We start from the raw sequence: 20,269 nt of genomic DNA, 5'->3' as shown, positions 1-20,269 counted from the left end.
GCATTCTTCATTTCTCTGGAGTGTTCACCACAGTTGTATAGGAGTACATGTACGATTTCCTCACATCTCTCTGGCTTACTTGTGCATTGCAAGTTATCTCTCCATTGACATATCAACTACTGAAATTTCTTATCATACGCGTGCTTCAGAATACTAATTTTAACGTCTCTTTTATTTAATTACTGACAGTATACCTCCCAAAAGCTGTTAATCAATTCTACAAGTAAGAATATTCACACATGACTGTTCGTAACGTCAGGAGACAGTTCAACAATTATGCACCAGCCTGAACTTTGGATTTACGACACCGCTTTACGCTACAAAAAACTTACGATCAATTTTCAAATGTTACAGCATTTAATTCTCAACACTCAACTTACCCGAATTATTCTCAATCTCTAGCAGTTGTTTATAACTATTGGACATTGTATCAAGTTCAGATACAGAATTCTTCAGATTATTATACCCAAAGAGGATTACAATCTTTATCATGACTGTTACTAGTTCTTTTAGTTTTCATTTACATTTTTCAAATTTATTTCCCATGAGTACAGACTAGGGTGGGCCGAAAAAACTCTAATTCCTTTTTCCAAGCCGTAATACCGCAGAAAAGTTGCGAATTGGGGAGAATAAAATGGGGTAAAGAAAGAAACAAAATAGGTTCGTTTCTTCCGGTCGCGCACGTGCTCTAAAATTTGCCGAAATTCGGAAAAATGTATATTTCTAGTCGACTCTTATTCGAACCAATAATGATTTAGAAAAAAGAATGGTTGAAATCGGTTAAGGTCTTACGCTCGCGCAACAGCTGTCATAAATCTAACAAATTCTCGCGCTCGTCGTAACTCGCTCGGTTCAAAGACTCTGACGCTCAGCTCACCTACAACTCTCGCCACCACGCCATGCCATTGTAGTGTCAGTCTGCACTTATCTCTCGTGTTTGATGTGTGTTTCATTTGCTTTTCCAGGTACTATTGTGGCATTTGCATCTACTGTATTTCGATGTTTGTTTTGTTTTATGACATTTTTGTGTAACTTTGCGACTTATAGGTATACTATGGCTGTATCTCAGAAACTCATCACAAGACAGGTATTTGATTGCCCAATATTTGCTGCAGCTAAAGACTGTTCATTAAACAAAATAAAGTTAAAGTTGTTATCCTTCTAGTAAAGGTGGTGATAGCGACCAAGATATTGGTCTTCATCATCAGTTTCAACATTATTTACATTTGAATACGAACACGAGGGTTTCAGATGAGATTCAGATTCATCATCCAGAGTTAAATGGCTGTCATGCGATCTCCTTTCCAATGATTTAATATGTTTCATTGTTTCGGACACGTCCAACCCTCCAATTTTTCCTATTCCATGTGCTCGTAATAAGTAAACAAATCTTAGCCCAATAGCAGGTATTTTGTTTGATTTTGCACAGAGTTGACAGTTATATCGCATTTACATAAATCAGGGGTTCATTTACAAATGCAGTCAACAACAATGGGGCATTTGCAAGCCGCTACGTCAAAAAGCAAATAGCATTTTTGCTTAAACTCGTCAATTTTCTGCTTAAACGAATCTTTATTCTTATCCTGAGTATATGATTTTCGAATGCTGTAATATTTATCATGCAACTCTTTTATAAGTTGCACAATTCTCTTATCGGTAGCTGTTGGGATGGATGCTTTCTGATACAAACCAGTATTTGTTAGCTACTGTACTGGCAACGTGTGAAAATTTTCAACCCTCAACTTTATCCTACGTTCCAGTATCCTCTCCATTATCTTAGCAACATGGGATATCAGAGTAAATCCCCTGTAGTTCTTCAATACCTTATTATTGCCTTTCTTGAAAATTGGAATAATTATTCCTTTTTGCCAATCCTCAGCGACCTCCTTATTCTCCCAGACATTCCTGAGAACCCGATATGTCCACTGCAAGCCTACAGCTCCAACTGCCTGTATCATCTCCACTGAAATCTCATCTATTCCAGCAGTTTTCCCATTCTTCATCTTTCTTAGTGCCATTTCAATTTCATTCATTGTAATTTCTTCATCAACTAATTGCCTTTCCCGGTGGTCAGTTGAATGACTGTCGTTAGTTCTTATGTTCAGCAACTTTGAAAATACTCTCTCCATCTATTTCTTATTTCTTCTGGCTTTGTTAATATTATGCAGCCTTTATCCTTCACAAATCTGGTGTTTACTTTATCTCTCTTTTTGTTTCTTAAGATACCACACAGTAATTTCTTGCTACCGAGCTCGATAGCTGCAGTCGCTTAATTGCGGCCAGTGTCCAGTATTCGGGAGATAGTAGGTTCGAACCCCACTATCGGCAGCCCTGAAAATGGTTTTCCGTGGTTTCCCATTTTCACACCAGGCAAATGCTGGAGCTGTACCTTAATTAACGCCACGGCCGATTCCTTCCCACTCCTAGCCCTATCCTGTCCCATCGTCGCCGTAAGACCTATCTGAGTCGGTGCGACGTAAAGCAACTAGCAAAAAAAAAAAAAAAAATAATAAATTTCTTGCTACCCTGCATATCATCTCTCAATTTTTGTGTGAATAAGGCCCAGCTTTTCCTCTTTTCTTCCTCCACTACTTTCTTGGCCTAATTCTTTGCTTCCACATATTTTCTTCTACTTTCTTCAGTCTATGATGTTTTCCATGCTTTCCATGTCTTTTTCTTTTCCTTCACTTTAATCTTTATCCTATCATTCAACCAGTGTGTCTCTTTGTCTTTCATATTTCCTGATGTTCTACCACATACCTTTCCTGCACATCCAACCAATGCTTCCTTAAATCTTTTCCATTCATCTTCAACATTCCCCATCTCTTTCCTGGGTACCAAGAGTATTATTTTCCTTTGAAATTCTTCTTGTATGCTTTTCTCCTTCAACTTTAATACTTTAATTCTTTTCTCTCTTCTTAATGGGGGTTTTTCAATCTTTCCCACTTTCAATTTTCCTATCGCAACTCTATGATCTCCGCCAAAGGCTTCTTCAGGCATGGCTGTAACATCTGAAAGGTTCTTCCAGTGTTCTTTGTTCGTCTCTCTCCCCAACCATACCTTGTAATCTTCTGACTGTTCTTGCTAAACCAGGTGTTTCCAACAATCAATTGGTTCCTCATGAAAAATTGCACCAACAACTCACCTTCTGGATTTACATTTCCATATCCAAAGGGCCCTACAACATCTTCCTTTCCTTGTCTTTCCATTCCAACTTGTGCATTTAGATCTCCTATCAACAGCACTTCCTTATCTTCTATCTGTCTCCCCACTTCCTCTAAAAAGTCCTCTAGATGTTCATCTATGCAAGCCACTTGTGGGGCATACAACTGAAATAGATCTTTCATGCCATTTTCAAACTGGAGTATCATCACCATCATCCTGTCGCTGATACATTTTGTAGATTCCACATATTCTTGGATTTCTTTTCTGAGTATGATGGCTACTCAATTTTTTGCTTTAGGTCCTCTGCTGTAATACAACGTGTATCCTTCCTTGAGAGGATTCTCTCCTGTCCCATCTTCTTGGTCTCACACAGTCCAAGTATGGCTATATCTTTATCTTTCATGAAGTCAACCAGTTCTGCTGTCTTTCCCTGACACTGTCGCAATCTTCATGTAGTTTGGTGCTGATTACCCACTTCTCACAGTTCCCCCAGCACCCAAAGAGGTGCGTGTCGCTTTTAGCAGGGGATGCTTTAACCTTTTCCGAGGCACCATATCTGCTTTATCTATGTAGCCTATTGTTGCGATAGGCTCGCCACACGCAAAGGCATTTTAGATCTACTGCCAGGTTCAAAATTAGGCTGCCCCTAACATGGAGACAGATGCCTTTCGTAGCCACTCCTCTGGAGTACAGACTCTATAGGTTTGCCCCTTCCGCCATCTCCACCGCACCGAAGTTCATCTTCTCTGTAGATACCGTTGAGGACGTCACCCATAACCCAGGGCAAGGGCCCTGCGTATTTATGACCCCTGGAGAGAGAGTGTCCGGTATTTTAAAGCCCCGAGAATTGGGCTACCTGCTGGTCCGCAAGTTGTATTGGGTATTTCAACTGTAGGGACCCCCTATCTGCCTCCTGAGGACGTGCCTATAGGGGTTGGGTTCCCCAACCTCACCTGTAAAGGCAGACAATGCAATTATTTTTCTTAATGTTGACAGTGGGATTTCCAGTGAATTTGTATCTTTATCTGACAAAGAAACTGCTATAATAGAGTGATGAAAGAAACTGCTTTTCGTCAAACATTAGTTTTAATCACAATACATAAAATTCACTAGAACTAAGGAATGAGAGTACAACGGCCCTACTGAGAACAGGTAATGAAAATTTACTTATTCTTTCAAGGATTGCTGAAAATGAATTTGTAATGAGATCTGAGGATGTAAGTTCCCATACATTTGTTTAATGCTGAGTAGCTATGATCACCTAAGACTAGCTTTTGAGTGATACAGTACTATCTTGTTTCAGATGGAAGTCTTGTTTGAAAAAAAGCAAGTACTTACTTCTGAAAAGAATGAATTTGGAGTGGCCATCTACGATCTCGGTTCTGAAAAGCCTGGTAAGTACTGTATTTTATTCATTTTCATAGGGAAAGGGGACATAAATTACTGTCACTATGTACATCTCAGTAGGAGGGTTATTGTAATGGATGAATCAGTCAATTGAGATGAAACATCACATTGACTGGCAAATATGTCAGTCACATACCCATACACGAAGCCACCAGTTTGAAGACTTGTCTTTCTGCTGAAACGCTTGTGCTCGGTTAATAACATCACGGACAACTCCCGTGTGTTGTCGTTAATGAAATACAATCCTCAGGTAAGAAAACAAACATAAAGGAGAACAGCAACCATGTGGATCGAGTGGTCATTGTTGACTAGTACAGACAAGAGCTGAGCACCAGTCCAACTACAAGGTAACGTCGGTCCCTGGGCCCATGCAAGATGTTGTAAGCTATCGACTCAAGCTGGGAATGGGTTGGAAACAACAGTCAACCTGCACAAGGTGATATATTACAGATTTAATGAACGCTTCTTTCTCTCGCCCCTAATAAGTATGAGTACATGACGATTGTCATAGGGACGAGCACTTGCAAATAAATTTCAGCAGAGCAAAAAAAATAAGATAAGACAGTAAAATGGACAAGAGGAAGCATGTAGGGACCAGGAGCCTACCCATTTAATGAGAGAGGACGGGATCAGGAAATTGCTTAGCAAACACACCAAGAAATGACACCAGAAATATTCAAAAATTTAAAATAAAATATAATAAATAAATCTTTTTACACTACAATTTAAACCTTTGGATAAAATTTAAATAACCTGAGAAAAGTATTGAACTTACAATTAGCACCCAACATTTAGGGTAAAATAAAAATTCAGAAAACCAACGAATAATATAAGTAGAAGGAAATTCATTTCTAATAAATAAAATCATTCATTTCTTTACAAACAACCTTTTTTATATACCTATATACTGATGCATCAGGAAAACTACATAGGTACCATGGTACGCACATGTTTGACGTATTCTAAAATTAAATGAAACTTTAACATTTAAGCCCGAAAGGGGGAGAGAGGGGTTAGCAAATCAAGGACTGTGACAGCACCCGGTTGAAGTAAATGGCCCACACCAAACCCGGATACGAAGGCTGCACCACGGTATGTGACAGTAAAATTAAGCCACTATTACGAACATGTTACAAACACAAGCTCGCACAGCACCGTTTAAAAGAAATATATCCCAAGTTACAATAATTTTCTATCACCAAACCATGGTAAACAAACGTAAACATGAGCCACAGTAACATCAGGAAAAAGCACGAACAGATCACTTAGCATAACCCAGAACACAATATAGAACCAACAGATTCAGAAGAAAAATCAATACAACGAATAATTTATGGAGTATAATACATGATACAGTCATCGCGGCAGACACAATGCACATTCCCTTCACAATAATAATGTTACATAACTGTCAGGCACGAAGAGATAATAACAACAATACCCACACGAAAAGATAAGATAAGGAACCATCCTTTTCTCCAGGGCTGTCCAACCCTCGACCTACTAAACGTTACTTGTATTGTTGAAACTGATAACATTTATACGATATTACACCAACAATGGAGTGATATTTAATTTAAAGCCCTCAAAGGGAAAGAACATAACTAAACCAGACTCAACTCTAGTATTCACCAAGAAAATTAAGCATAATTCAACTTACCAAAGGTGACTAATAATAATAATAATAATAATAATAATGTAAATAAAATATTAAAGATAATTATAGAGAGAAATGTAGGTGCAATGTTAGGTCAAAATACGGGCACAGGATAGCCAAAACATGAGACAAGCAACACAATTCGCACAAGGAGACAAGCCGAAACACGAATATACGCCAACAATACCACACGTAAGAAAACAAATAAAATGCCAAGGGTAAAAGAAAAGCGGCACATGCATACGGGCATAACCAGGAAAATCACAAGCAAAACACCGAAAGGTTAAGCCCGAGCGAAGAGAATGACAAACTAAAAACAAGGACACAATAAAAAATTTCAAAATGTTATCTTAGCACAAGGATGGCCTACCGTTATGTACCGCACGTACACTAGGAGCAAAACACAGCATCACTAAAACTTAGATGTCCATAATGTTCATATTCCACACCAATTCGAATGTAACACACACACAGTAAAATAATATTAATAGCAATGATACATTAAAATACTTACAAGCAAGCCTTATGCCAAGATAAACTCACCTCGTAGTTTGACCTAACATTATCACTCCACAAGTACAAATAAAACTACCTACTTAGTTACACATTTACAGAACTAAAAGGATAAAGAAACTCAAAATCCTAGATGTGGTGCTTTTTCAGGGTTATCACCGTATCCCAGTCTGTGGACACATAGTTGGAGCAACAGTCCGCCACGCCATAGTTCCAACGTCTTGTCGCCAAGGCTTCCTGCGCAGAATGCAGCGCTTCCCAGTTCCCCGCTAGGAGCGACACATGGAAGACTAGATACGCACCCTGGCGAGCAACTGTCACATCACACTCATTAGTACTACATGCAGTCTGATAGATAGCGTAGCAGTCCCTGTAGCTGGCCTACAGTGCAATTACACATTTAGAAACTACAACACACAAAAGCGGCACTTAGTAGTCGAGCGTCCAAGTTGCTAGGGCAGATATAATCCAAGTTCACGAAATACGAAGGCTTTCTTAATTTAATACTTAAGTACAGTAGAACTCCAGCCTCACATGAACGTGGTAATATAATAGTTCAACACAGTTACTAGGCTGGGAACCCAAGGTCATTAGCAGAGAGTAATAATTACAAGTGTCAAAAATAGACACAATTTAAATAACTGTCCAATAACAGTAGATGGTCCAAAGTATATGACACAATAAGAGTTTCTATATTAATAACGCTACACTCTCCCTCTCTGTTTTAATTTTTATTTTAACCCTGGGGTTGATTTGCCCTGTCTTCAGAAGTAGTTATGCGGCATTCCAAGCTAAATTCACCATTCACGATATGGTTCATCTGGCCTGGCAAAAGTAATTGTATGTGATATATGTTACTTTTAGTGTCCTTATGTAAAAATTAATACCAGCTGTTTCGTATCACGTACAGATTTGTCACAAGTCTGTTTCATGTTTATGCTAATGGAGCATCGTTGTTGTAAATGAGGTTTGGATTGCTTGTATGGAATGCAGGTATGGACATATCTGAGAGAAAATATTGTATGTGCTCTGTTTTGGAGGGGAGTAGGTAATCATACAGGAACACCAGAATAACAGTTAGAACAGTTGCAGCTTGCGCATGCGCAATGTCAGACAAGGTCAAAATGCCAAGATTGTGTTTCTCCGTAGTCTGAGAGGAGAATCTGAGAATGTATGTCACACCTTTGTCTACAAGCTCCAATGTGCACCTGAAGTCGATTGAGTGAATAAGTGAGTTAGTTTATGTTAAAATGGCAAGTGGTAGTGATGTGTGAACAATCCCAACTCTTTCTGTTATACACGTGGCCTATATACAGTTAAAGGCCAGAAGTGAAATATTATGCTATTTATGAAAAGCCTGTACTTGGCATATTTTAACATGAAGTTAGGTGATCAGGACAAGAATTTCACACATCATATTGTGTGTAAAACATGTGTAACAAAACTTGCGGCAGTGGTACAATGGGTTGTTGCCGTCAATGCCATTTGGAATCCCAATGGCTTAATAATACCAATATAGATGGTCCGTTATTGGACATGATAAATTTTCCCAATGGCTTAGCAGGAACAAAGAAATTGTTTTGACAAATGGAATTTTTGTGTATGTGAAGTGTCCGGGTTCAATACGAAAAAAGAAACCACATTGTGTATCCCTGCCTTCCATCTGCCATAACCCCCATACCATATGGACCCGGATATTCCTGTCCCAAAACCACCAATACAGTTACCAGAGAGTGTGTCTTCGTCATCTTCAAGTGCGGAGGATGGTGATGATGATGCCTTTGTACCGGATCTTGAGGATAAAACTCCACATCTTTATAATCAGTGTGACTTAAATGATTTGGTGCCTGACCTAGTCCTCACTAAAGTAAGGAGTGAACTTTCAGGATCAAGATTAAGAGAGAGAAATTTTTTACTCTCTGGGACAAATTCACATTGTTACAGAAATCGGGAGGAAGAATTCGGGCAGTTCTTTGTTTGGAAAATTTGAAATTCCCAAGGAGGGAATTAGATGTTTTTCACCAGTAGAGCCTGTCAAAAATGTATCGAAAACATATCAGATGTAAGGTTTTGCAGGCATTTGCTCTATTGACCAGCGTTTCGTCTTAGGTCTGACACAAGACTCATCAGCGTGGGATGTGACAGACCCTACCCACTGATGCTGGGGTATATGCAGGTGAATTTATCAGAAGCCCTTATAAGAGGCACAGTCTGATAACTGCGTACGGGAGATAAATCTCCACAATGGAATTATTTCCCGCATAGCAATTCCGAATGGAAAATTCTAAATTCCCAAGGAGGGAATTAGATATTTTTCACCAATAGAGCATGTCAAAAATGTATCAAAAACATATCAGATGTAAGGTTTTTCAGGCATTTGCTCTATTAATCAGCATTTCGTCTTAGGTCTGACACTAGACTCATCAGAGTGGAATGTGTCAGACCCTACCCACTGACGCTGGGGTGTATGCAGGTGAATTTATCAGAAGCCCTTATAAGAGACACAGTCTGATAACTGCATATGGGAGATAAATCTCCACAATGGAATTATTGCCCGCCTAGCAATTCAGAATGGAAAATTCTAAATTCCCAAGGAGGGACTTGGATATTTTTCACCAATGGAACATGTCAAAAATGCCTCTTATAAGGTCTTCTGATAAATTCACCTGCATACACCCCAGCGTCAGTGGGTTGGGTCTGACTCATCCCACTCTGATGAGTCTAGTGTCAGACCTAAGACGAAACGCTGGTTAATAGAGCAAATGCCTGAAAAACCTTACATATGATATGTTTTTGATACAGTTTTTTGTTTACAAAGACAAACTTTTGCTGTGATATCCCTGGCGTGATTCGTCTTGGAACTATTTACCCAGCAAAGGACTGGCGTCTATTTATTGATACCAGTAAAAGAAGTCTCAAAGGTGTTCTTCTGCACAGTGGAAATAAACTTGCTTCAGTGCCAGTCGCCCATTCAACATCTCTTCATGAAATCTATCACAATTTATCTATAGTGTTGAAGAAACTGAACTACAATGAACGTAGATGGTTACTGTGCTGTGATTTAAAAGTGTGCGGTATCATATTAGGGCAGCAAGGAGGGATATACAAAGTTCCCGCCTTTTCTGTACGAGTGGGACTCTCGGGACAGGAATCGTCACTGGTTAGTGTCTGACAAGGGAGTTAGCACAACTTTTGATCGCAATTGCAAAAACTGTCTGGTTTGTATTTAAGTCTTTTTACATGTACATTACAAATATGCGCACAATATGTGCCATCGACAATTACACTGCACTTTACAATCACGCGCATGTTCAGGCACCGAGTTCAAAATATGGGTTCTTGGTAGCTCTTGGCAAAAGATTACGAGGATGAGCATGTCCACCGGGTAGAAAGTGCCGGAAACAGAGTTGTTTATCACAGTAAGAACACTTCATGAATGCTTGCAATAAGCAGTTTTCTGAGTTGCACGGCTTTTGAACATCAAAAATACGTGCAGGTGGTGATTGAAACCTCTCTGATCTGAAGTCGTCATATCCAGCTACAGTCCAGGCAGTACCGAACAAAGTCAGCAAAGACTGGAGAACAGAACTGATTGTGTAGAATGCACATCACCAACGAAATGGAATCCCTCGATGATGGTGTGAACTGATAGTCGTGAAGGATAATGTGATCTTCAATCCGCTTCAGCGCCACCTTGAACTGTCGGAAGAATAGCACATCAAGCGGCTGAATGTAAGGTGTGCACCCAGGAGGGATGGTCTTGACTGTATACACCATATTTTGAAGTCGGATAGCATCGATATGCGTTCTGTCACGATATGTCCCGAGGGAATCAACCAGGAGAAGATACTCCTGTGCTGCACATGGGAAGTAGACATCTCGAATGAAATGCGTCATGATTTGTTTCATTATTAGGCCGGACTTTGAAGCAAATTGAACCATATTTTGTGGTTTCAGCATGTTACACTACTCGCAAACCACTGACCTTTAGGTTCCTGGTAAATAACCAGCAACGTGGGAAACACGTATCCACTTGCCGAAGTAACAGGTTGGATGGTGTAAAAATGAGTTGTTGCGTGATCACTCCGCACCGAACTTCTAACCGACTTCTCTCCCTTGTAATGCAGAGTTTGCGATGAGTAAAGTTCTTTTCATATACCACTTTGATCGGTATTATAAATCTGTATACATTCCATGGTATTCATTAGGGACATTACCTCTTAGCGAAACTTGTCACATTGTTCCTTCACGTCACCATCTGTATTCGAGGCTTTAGTGGTTACACATTTTGTTATTGCCCATGAACCAAGATGGTGTGTCTGTTTAAACCGTGCAACCCATCCATGGATAGATTCAGTGAATTGAGTTAGTCCTATTCCTCGAGCCTTTTCTAAACTCCAAGCACGAATATCCCTGTCATGAACATTAGCGCCTAGAACAGTTCTCGCCACCCTGAATTTTTCAGCTACATAATCATCAAGCAAGGGAAGTTTTGAGCGCTACCCTAGCTCCCTTTTTTCTACTACGCGACGTAAATATTGTAGATGATGTACGTCTTGCACCATACGATATAGTTTCTGTACTGTATTGAAGCTTAATCGTTTGGTTTTCCCCGAATCTTGGAATTAAATTATCTCCTTTGCCTTTTCAAAAGATACAGCATCCCACCCCTTCCTCTCCGGTGGGCTTGGCAGATACGCAGATGACTGGCTTCCATCACTTTTTATTAACGACCTTTCCTCACAGTCAGGTTCTGGATCATCCATAATGTTTTCACAATCAGACACGTCTTCCTCTGCGCATTCATATTCTTCAATATAGTCTATTGTATGTTCTTGATGTATATTATTACCATTGGTTGCCACTGTTTCGTCTATCACCTTGATTATAAATGCAGCTGCATTTCTCTCACTTACTGTAATTTCTCTGGATCTTCGTGAGTGTTTGTAATGGCGAACAATTATACTCACTATATTGGCAGGATTCATTATCACACAATTACGGTGACAGTGACTCGCTACGAAATTGGAAACACCACAACAGAAGGAACTTTATGAACAGTCGAAACAGATACAACACAGATGGAGGTCCCTATTATACTACCTTCCTTGCTCTTATGCGGAATGTCTGTCTGGTTCCCCTAGATGTCGCATCGGCAACTGTGTCGGGTGACCTTGGACACGACGCAGCGTGTGACGACCATAGCATACACGTAAAATAACTAAAGTAGCTAGAGAAAATGTTTACGGTGTCTAAAGTTACTAAAGCCACGATATCATGTTCGATATGGTCTACTTTGAGTGGAATAGCGAATCTTTGTAACTTACAGTGTAATTGGCGATGGAACTTAAGTTATACAGTGTTGTGATCAGCACCTCAAACATATTCATACAAACCACAAATCACCTGCAATTGCGATCGCAAGTTGTGCTAACTCCCTTGTGAGTGGCCATAGAAGAAATGGTTCATGTCTGGAGAAAAAAAAAAACCATTGTAAATCGTCCATTAATTGATCCTCAAAGTGTGTTATTGTCCCCTTTACATATTAAATTGGGAATCATGAAGCAGTATGTGAAGAGTTTGGATAGAGGCAGTCCCTGCTTTCGATACCTTTGTTAAAAATTTCCAGGACTGTCGATTGTCAAAATTAAGGAAGATGATTTTGACGGCCTCCAAATTTGGAAGCTTATGGAGGATAGGCAAAGAAAGATAATTTAATAAAACCACCTATTCAATACATACCATGTTAAATGTGGTTTAGATCTACATGAATTTATATAGACTTATCAATTTCATGAATTTACCGAGCTCAGAACATTTTAAGCAAGCCTCGGACCTATGGGAGTAAGGGAGTCCCACTCCCATTTGACAGGCGAGGGACTCCTTGGAAACAACTTGGCGAACGAAATGGAATTCAATGGGGAGCTATCGATATTAATGGAGCTTATGGAAGAAAGAAAGTAGAACTGGCTGAGTCAGCAAAGAGGATGCATCTGGATGTGCTTGGAGTAAGTGATATTCGGGTAAGGGGAGATAATGAGGAAGAGATAGGAGATTATAAAGTGTACTTGACGGGTGTTAGAAAGGGAAGGGCAGAGTCTGGGGTAGGGCTCTTTATCAGGAAAACCATTGCACGCAACATAGTTTCTGTTAGGCACGTAAGTGAGCGAATGATGTGGGTAGATTTGGCAGTGGGAGGAATTAGGACAAGAATTGTGTCCGTGTATTCACCATGTGAGGGTGCAGATGAGGATGAAGTTGACAAGTTTTATGAAGCATTGAGTGACATCGTGGTCAGGGTCAACAGCAAGGATAGAATAGTGCTAATGGGCGATTTCAGTGCGAGAGTTGGTAATAGAACTGAAGGATATGAAAGGGTGATTGGTAAATGTGGAGAAGATATGGAAGCAAATGGGAATGGGAAGTGTTTGCTGGACTTCTGTGCTAGTATGGGTTTAGCTGTTACGAATACATTCTTCAAGCATAAGGCTATTTACCGCTACACATGCAAGGCTAGGGGTACCAGATCCATAATAGACTATATCTTAACAGACTTTGAATTCAGGAAATCTGTTAGGAATGTACGAGTTTTTCGCGGATTTTTCGATGATACAGACCACTATCTGATCTGTAGTGAACTAAGTATCTCTAGGCCTAGGGTAGAGAAAGTGAAATCTGTCTGCAAACGAATAAGGGTAGAAAATCTCCAGGACGAGGATATGATTAGTAAGAAGTTTCGAACAGTAGACAGTAAGCAGGTTCAGGATATAGAAAGTGAATGGGTGGCATACAGGGATGCTGTAGTAGAAACAGCAAAGGAATGCCTAGGAACAACTGTATGTAAAGATGGGAAAAAGCAAACATCTTGGTGGAATGATGAAGTCAGAGCAGCCTGTAAACGTAAAAAGAAGGCTTATCAGAAATGGCTCCAAAAAAGGGCCGAGGCAGACAGGGATTTGTGCGTAGTTGAAAGAAACAGAGCGAAACAAATAGTTGGTGAATCCAAAAAGAAGTCGTGGGAAGATTTTGGTAATAACCTGGAAAGTCTAGGTCAAGCAGCAGGGAAACCTTTCCGGATAGTAATAAAGAATCTTAGTTATTCACATTTTTTAAAATATTATTGTGGCATGTTAATTTTAAGAGGTTATTACTGTTTAACATTAACGTCCACATTTCTTACTATATATGGTTAAATAAGGTCCTGGACCTTGACCTTAAGGTTGACCACAGGCTGAAGATGCCCAAAATGGGTGAAACATGTACCTGATAAGTTTATATAAATTCATGTAGATCTAAACCACATTTAACGGGGTATGTATTGAATAGGTGGTTTTATTAAATTATCTTTAAGATATTTTTGCCTAATGTCATTTTCAATACGGAAAAACTATGAGAGTTGTTACTTGTAGCCTATGAAGGATCTGACATTGAGTACAACAATGAACGAAACACGCTTCAAGGATGTTTGTGGCAAATTGTGGAAACCATGCTGTACAACTTCCAGAAATCGGGTTGCCGCATGAGCTTAAAATTACATTTCCTGCACAGTCATCTGGATTATTTTCCTACAAATTTAGGCACATTCAGTGAGAAACATGGCGAGCGGTTCCATCAGGATCTAAAAGAAATGGAACGAAGGTATCAGGGCTGATGGGACGTCTCCATAATATCAGATTACTGTTGGTGTCTAGTGCGAGATAGCACTAGTGAGGAACACACGCAAATCAACATAGCGTTCATTCGCATCAAAGTGCAGCAAACAATAGTGTTCTTGTAGTGAGATTCATACATTCTAGCAGTGAACATGTTACTTTTTTGTATATTCGTTGCAATTTTATCATATCCCATTAAAATTACATATATTCTCTATTATGGTGTTTTTTATTGAAATTACAATATGTCAAATTTTGATTTCAAATAGCCAAAAAAAAAAAAAATGCATGATAGGCAGAAACAGTTTACATATTTGAAATCAGCACACCTAAATTAGGGTAAATCACCTCTTCAACCTTTCGCCGGAGATTTTTTTTTTTTTTTTTTTTTCACAGGCTGGTGTAATTGGTAGAACAGCATTGTTTATGCAGAAGCTTTTCTATTGTACTACACTCAATAAACAAAGCTTGGATGATTGAAGCTGTGTATGATAACCCTAATCTGTCGGATGTTATTGTAATTTTGAAACGGACCGAGGTTTCAGTGGGCCACCTGTTGGAACCCGCGAACTGTTGCTAAATTGCATTCAATAGCCTTGTCAGGTAGGTACCAGATGGTGCCTTTCAGAAGCCTCAAGAGTCAGAATATCCTCTGTTGGTAACTACAAGGTCATCTGGTGAGCAAATAATCATCTGCTTTCATATATGATATTTTAACATCTTTGACCTCGTCCCCCTCATAGCAGGATTTGGTTTGAATGACTATTAAAAGTTATTTTGTTTAAAATGTACAGGATGGGTTATTTTCTTGTATTCCAGGTGTTGTGTCATGGATTGGGAGAACATTATGTGACTTAGTATCTCCAAGAATATCGTACAATAAGGGTTCATTAGTAGCGATGGTCTCGACCGATAGAGAAGACTTGGTGCTCATGAGCACAGATGACAGTAGGATCAAAGAATCCATCAAATGGACCCAGGGTGATGGCAACGGGGAGTTGATTAAACCTGAATTTGTTTCGCCAAATGCTGTGAGCCTTTGTGGTATGAAGACTGGAACAACTCCGGTGTTTGATGTGCGTTCTAAGCACACTTCATGCTGTATTCTATTAGGTAAGATCTATTAGCAATTTTCTACTGGCCTTGTAGACAATATGTTGACATTTCAGCCACTCTCAAGACTGAAGGAACATAACCAGTAATATGAACAAGCATTTTGGCACCCCAGAATCTCTGAAAACTGTAACAGCAATTGGTGGGATGTGAAACCAAACACATTCCCCTTACAATTTTTAAGCAAAATCTCTTCTCCTATACTACGCTCAAAAAAAAAAAAAAAAAAAAAAAAGGGGGGGGTGGGGGGCAGTTGTGGAAGATGAGAATTTGGAATATAGCAATATTACAAGTTATAAACCTCATCGTTGGCTCTGTTTTGAGCAATGCATACTTTCTAAAAGAATTTTTAGTTTTTGAGTCCACCTTTTCAATACATTATGTTTTTTTTAAATTTACATAAATATTTTTACGTTATTGTTATGTCATAAGCGGGACATATTTTGCCTATTTTTTAGGCATCTTCAGCCACTGTTCCTACTACCTAAGATGGTTGTGCTGACTTGAATTGTTTTAAATGATGATGATGCTTGTTCTTTAGAGGGGCCTAAAATTTAGGTCATCGGCCCAATTGTTTTAACTAAATGTATTTTTATGTGTATTATGTGTTCTGCAGAAACATCCGGCTGATGTGGATAGTTACGACTAGTGAATTGTGTTAACCGTGCATTAAAAAAAGCTTGTATACAATTGCTCTGTCTAAAAAGGGGTGTTTACAATTATTATACATTTGATGAAAACCCTGATATGCTTTAAAAAACTTGTGATGATATTGGTTTGTTTATAGTCTGTAATATCCAATGTGTGAGCTCTCACTGGAATCTTCATGGATATGAGTGTCACCTTGGGAATAACATTTGGTAGCATTTCCATAAGATATTGCGTGATACGTTGCATGAATGTTGCTTTATGGTGATTAAATTATGTAAAATCCTCCAACGTCTCGCTGTGTGAGAAGTCCCCTCTTCAAACTTGTAACCGTTACTTCAGCGGCCACACAATTACAGTAAAGAAAGGAAAATAAGTGCAATTACCCCCACGGTACCTAAGACACTACACATACAATAAAACATCTGATGAACTACGCGGCACTCTGCCGATAACAATACTGGTAAAAGTCAATAGGGGCAACTTGATGATAATAAACCAGGAAAGTGGAAAGGTTACTGGGAAACCTTACGAAGCGCCATGGAGGGGCGAAGGTTGCGGTTTTCGAAAGGCCAACAGCGATCTCTGGTTTTCAAAATATTATTTACAAAATCAGCAGTACAAATTACTTCCGAAACAAATACATCTGTACACCAAATCTAGATACACACTACACATCATATACATGTTCTTAGACAAACTACCGTATAGATATTCCTAGACAAGAGCTTTGCCTCCAGTTCAAAAGTTAAGCAAGTGCATCTCAGTACAAATCAAATTCTACAGATACAATATTGAAGGTAAGGTGAAGCATACAATACTATTACATTTTAGAGTGAAATCAAAACTCGTTTTTCACATGTGATCAAAAGATTGGTGATTAGGGCAAACTCCTGTGATACACCAACGGAATCTTAATGGAACTAAAACCCGACAGAAAGAAACTTCGGGAGGCTCGGCAGGGCAAGACCGAGACGGCTCAGAGACTTAAGACATCAGACCTCCTTCAAAATGCTGCCTAGCCCCTTTTAAAGGGGACCCTGGCCTTGGAGTACCCAATCAGAACACAGGAGCTTGCCCGCATTGACCAATCACAACACTTACTTCAGTCGCGATGTTTAAATACTTTCTTGAATACATACGATTGCGAATCTTCCAATTCCAGAATAGTCAGAACATACTTTCTAGAATACATAACTAACAAAGGCTAACACACCCTGTTCTAAAATTTATGTGACAACTTTCTGGAGAGTCCCAGTAAATATAGAAATGAAACCTACTAGTTACAAATACCATATGTTACCAAAATATTTACACTGTACAGGTTAGGTAGTTACATGGGAATACAAATAAAACATTCTATCACCATACTTCAGATCATACAGTAAGTATTACTCAACAAGGTTTACAAATAAAATCTTCTATACCTGTGTCATCTTCCTCCCCCCGAAAGTCGAGCCACGCTCGGCCATTAACATAATATTACTGGGGGGGGAAGGCGATCACTTCTGGAAACGCTTTGATTTTCCAACAATAAACAAAACAAACTGTCACTACACCAAAAGGTCCTTTCAGTAGCCCTGGAGTTTACAGTTTACCTATAAATTTCCAAAATAATAAAGGTGTTCATTGATCCACCTATTCAATAAATACCACATAAAAGTCCACATGGATAGTCACACTACACTTCAAAATGCCTTCTGAACCTTTTACAATTACTTTGACAATTTCTACTCCGTCCACCAAAGGATGTACACTCTTTCCTTCTGCACATTGTTAGTAATCCATAACCTTTTCGCTTCCTTGTCAGACAGTGTTCAAGGCCTCCTTTTTGGCCGAAGTTACGGACTAAATATCTTGCACCATTTTTCACACCAGTCACAGCACAGCTAGGCCACAGGTTCTTGCTGATGATGTGGCTGCCGACACGGCCGTTTGCCGCCAGCCTCCATTCAGTTTCAGTCCAAACCAGGTAGCTAGGTAAGTTGCAGTCCAGTGGAATCTTGCACCAAATAAGTAGATGGGTGAGACACCGCCCAGTCAGACAGCCTCCATTAGGATGTTCGTCACAGGATTGTGGTGCCGGATGGTAGCCCGGCACTTTGGGTTGCCGTCAGGAGGAGCTGGTCACTGCAGCCACTGTAACATAAACCAAACCGCAGCAGACAGAGGAATACTTGAGGCAAAGTTATGCTGCTGGGCTCAAAGATATTGCGTAGAGTCACCCAATGGATGGCTTAATGAGTATGTAGTAGGGGCTCTCCCTCGCACACCAGGGATATTAGGGCACCTAGCCCCGGGGTAAGCACTATCTATAATTCATTCATTTGACAAGTTTACGGTGGGGGTGAAAGGAAACTAAGGGGAATAAATTCCAAGCGGTGACCTAAACTAAAACCTACTTAACTTATAATACTAAATCCATTACACTAGAGGATACCTGAAGTATTTACCTACACAACTACTTACAACTACCGTACCATAAAACTTAGTATTACCTTATAACAAACTCGTACAAATAGCTTACAACTAAATCTACATGGTCACCAACAATAGTATTTACCCCTCCCTACATGACTTAAGGTACCTTCACCTGGGAGAGGTGGACTCTGCTGATCCTTTTCCTTTCGGGATCGCTCACCAATAATGTCTCCGGGGTAAGGAACTTTAAGATGGTGCAGGGACCTCAAAATCTGGGGGGCCAACTTACTGATAACATGGTCCGCCGCGCTACTGACGGGGTGCCTTTTAATAAACACCTGGTCACCCACAGACATATCATGCGGTCTTCGCCCGTGGTTGTAATTATGCTGGACCTTAGCGTAATAGACCTTCAAGTTCTTTCGTGCACGGTGCCAGTTAGCTCGGGTCTTTTCTGGGCTGGCATCGTCAGGCAGAAGATCATTAATTGACCACAGATTAGATAGAGGAGAATTTGGAGTAAAAGCCAACATTAACGAAGCAGGGGTTTGCTTGTGGCTTTCATGGACGGCAGTGTTAAGTACAAACGACAACCAATTTAGTGATGAATCCCCCTTGGAGTGGTCAGTGGAGTGATAAGCGATGAGGGCAGATCTCAGGTTACGATTCACTCTCTCAGCATGATTTGGCTTCGGGTAATACGGGGTAGTGGTTACGTGAGCAATGGATAGATCAAAACAGAAATTCCGAAACTGGACAGAAGTAAAGGCTCTTGCGTTATCACTTACCAAAAATTGACAGGGGTACAAATGAGGCAAATATCTGCTTCAAGCACAAGATGGTGGTGTTGGCATTAGCCATACGAATGGGGAACAGCCACGTAAAACGCAAAAAGTTGTCAACACACACAAGTATGAAACGATGACCATTCCGAGATCTCGGCAAGGGCCCAACGTAGTCTATGAACAGTCTGTCCATTGTGCGAGAAGCTTGCTTGGAAGATAAGATACCTAGACGAGTATTCGGGGCGGGTTTACTGATGTTACAAGTCTTACAGGACTTGACAAGGGTACGGATCTCACTATCCATGGATTTCCAAATGAAGTGTTTACGAATTTTCTCTCTCTTTTTGAAAACGCCCAATGACCGCCCACTGGGGATCCATGAAAATATTTGAAGAGAGCCGGGACAAGGATAGATGGGACTACAATTTTGGGGTCTCTGCGACCGCGAGCAGGACAACACAATACACCATTCTTAATGATGTAAGGGTTAACATGCTCACCGGATTTAATCCTATCGATAATAACTTTTAGCTCAGCATCGTCCTCTTGATGATTGGTTATATCCTTGAAAAGGAAAGGAGAGTCAGTGAGAACTACATAGACAAAGGCTGATACTTGTTCAGCAGAGGGGTCTGCAGGCTCTGATTGAGGATCAGACCTGCCTGGATAGAACATCCTACTGAGGCCATCAGCCACAACATTTTTCGTACCACGCATGTGGCGGGCTTCAAATTGGAAGGCTGAGATGTGCACTGCCCAACGTGCTAGACGACCAGTCCTTCGCGGCTTGGCCAATACCCAACTCAACGCCTGATTACCAGTTTCCAGGTCAAAAGGAAGATGTTCCAGGTACATTCTGAAGCGTTCTAAGGAGAAGACAACAGCTAAGGCTTTCAACTCATAAATGG

General features: G+C 40.1%; 1 protein-coding gene across 1 annotated transcript in view; it reads left to right on the top strand.

Moving 5' to 3' along the window:
• Positions 1-20,269, top strand: part of LOC136879203 (WD repeat-containing protein 73) — a 257,255-nt gene that overhangs the window by 139,604 nt on the left and 97,382 nt on the right. The window contains exons 4-5 of the mRNA XM_067152998.2: positions 4,469-4,559; positions 15,214-15,507. Coding sequence (XP_067009099.1) covers positions 4,469-4,559; positions 15,214-15,507 — 385 coding nt within the window. The remainder of the gene's footprint in view (positions 1-4,468; positions 4,560-15,213; positions 15,508-20,269) is intronic.

The sequence above is a fragment of the Anabrus simplex genome, chromosome 8 (assembly GCF_040414725.1).
Source record: "Anabrus simplex isolate iqAnaSimp1 chromosome 8, ASM4041472v1, whole genome shotgun sequence".
NCBI classification, from domain to species: Eukaryota; Metazoa; Arthropoda; class Insecta; order Orthoptera; family Tettigoniidae; genus Anabrus; species Anabrus simplex.
Note: the sequence above shows the minus strand (reverse complement) of the source record. Positions and strands in the feature narration are given on the sequence as shown.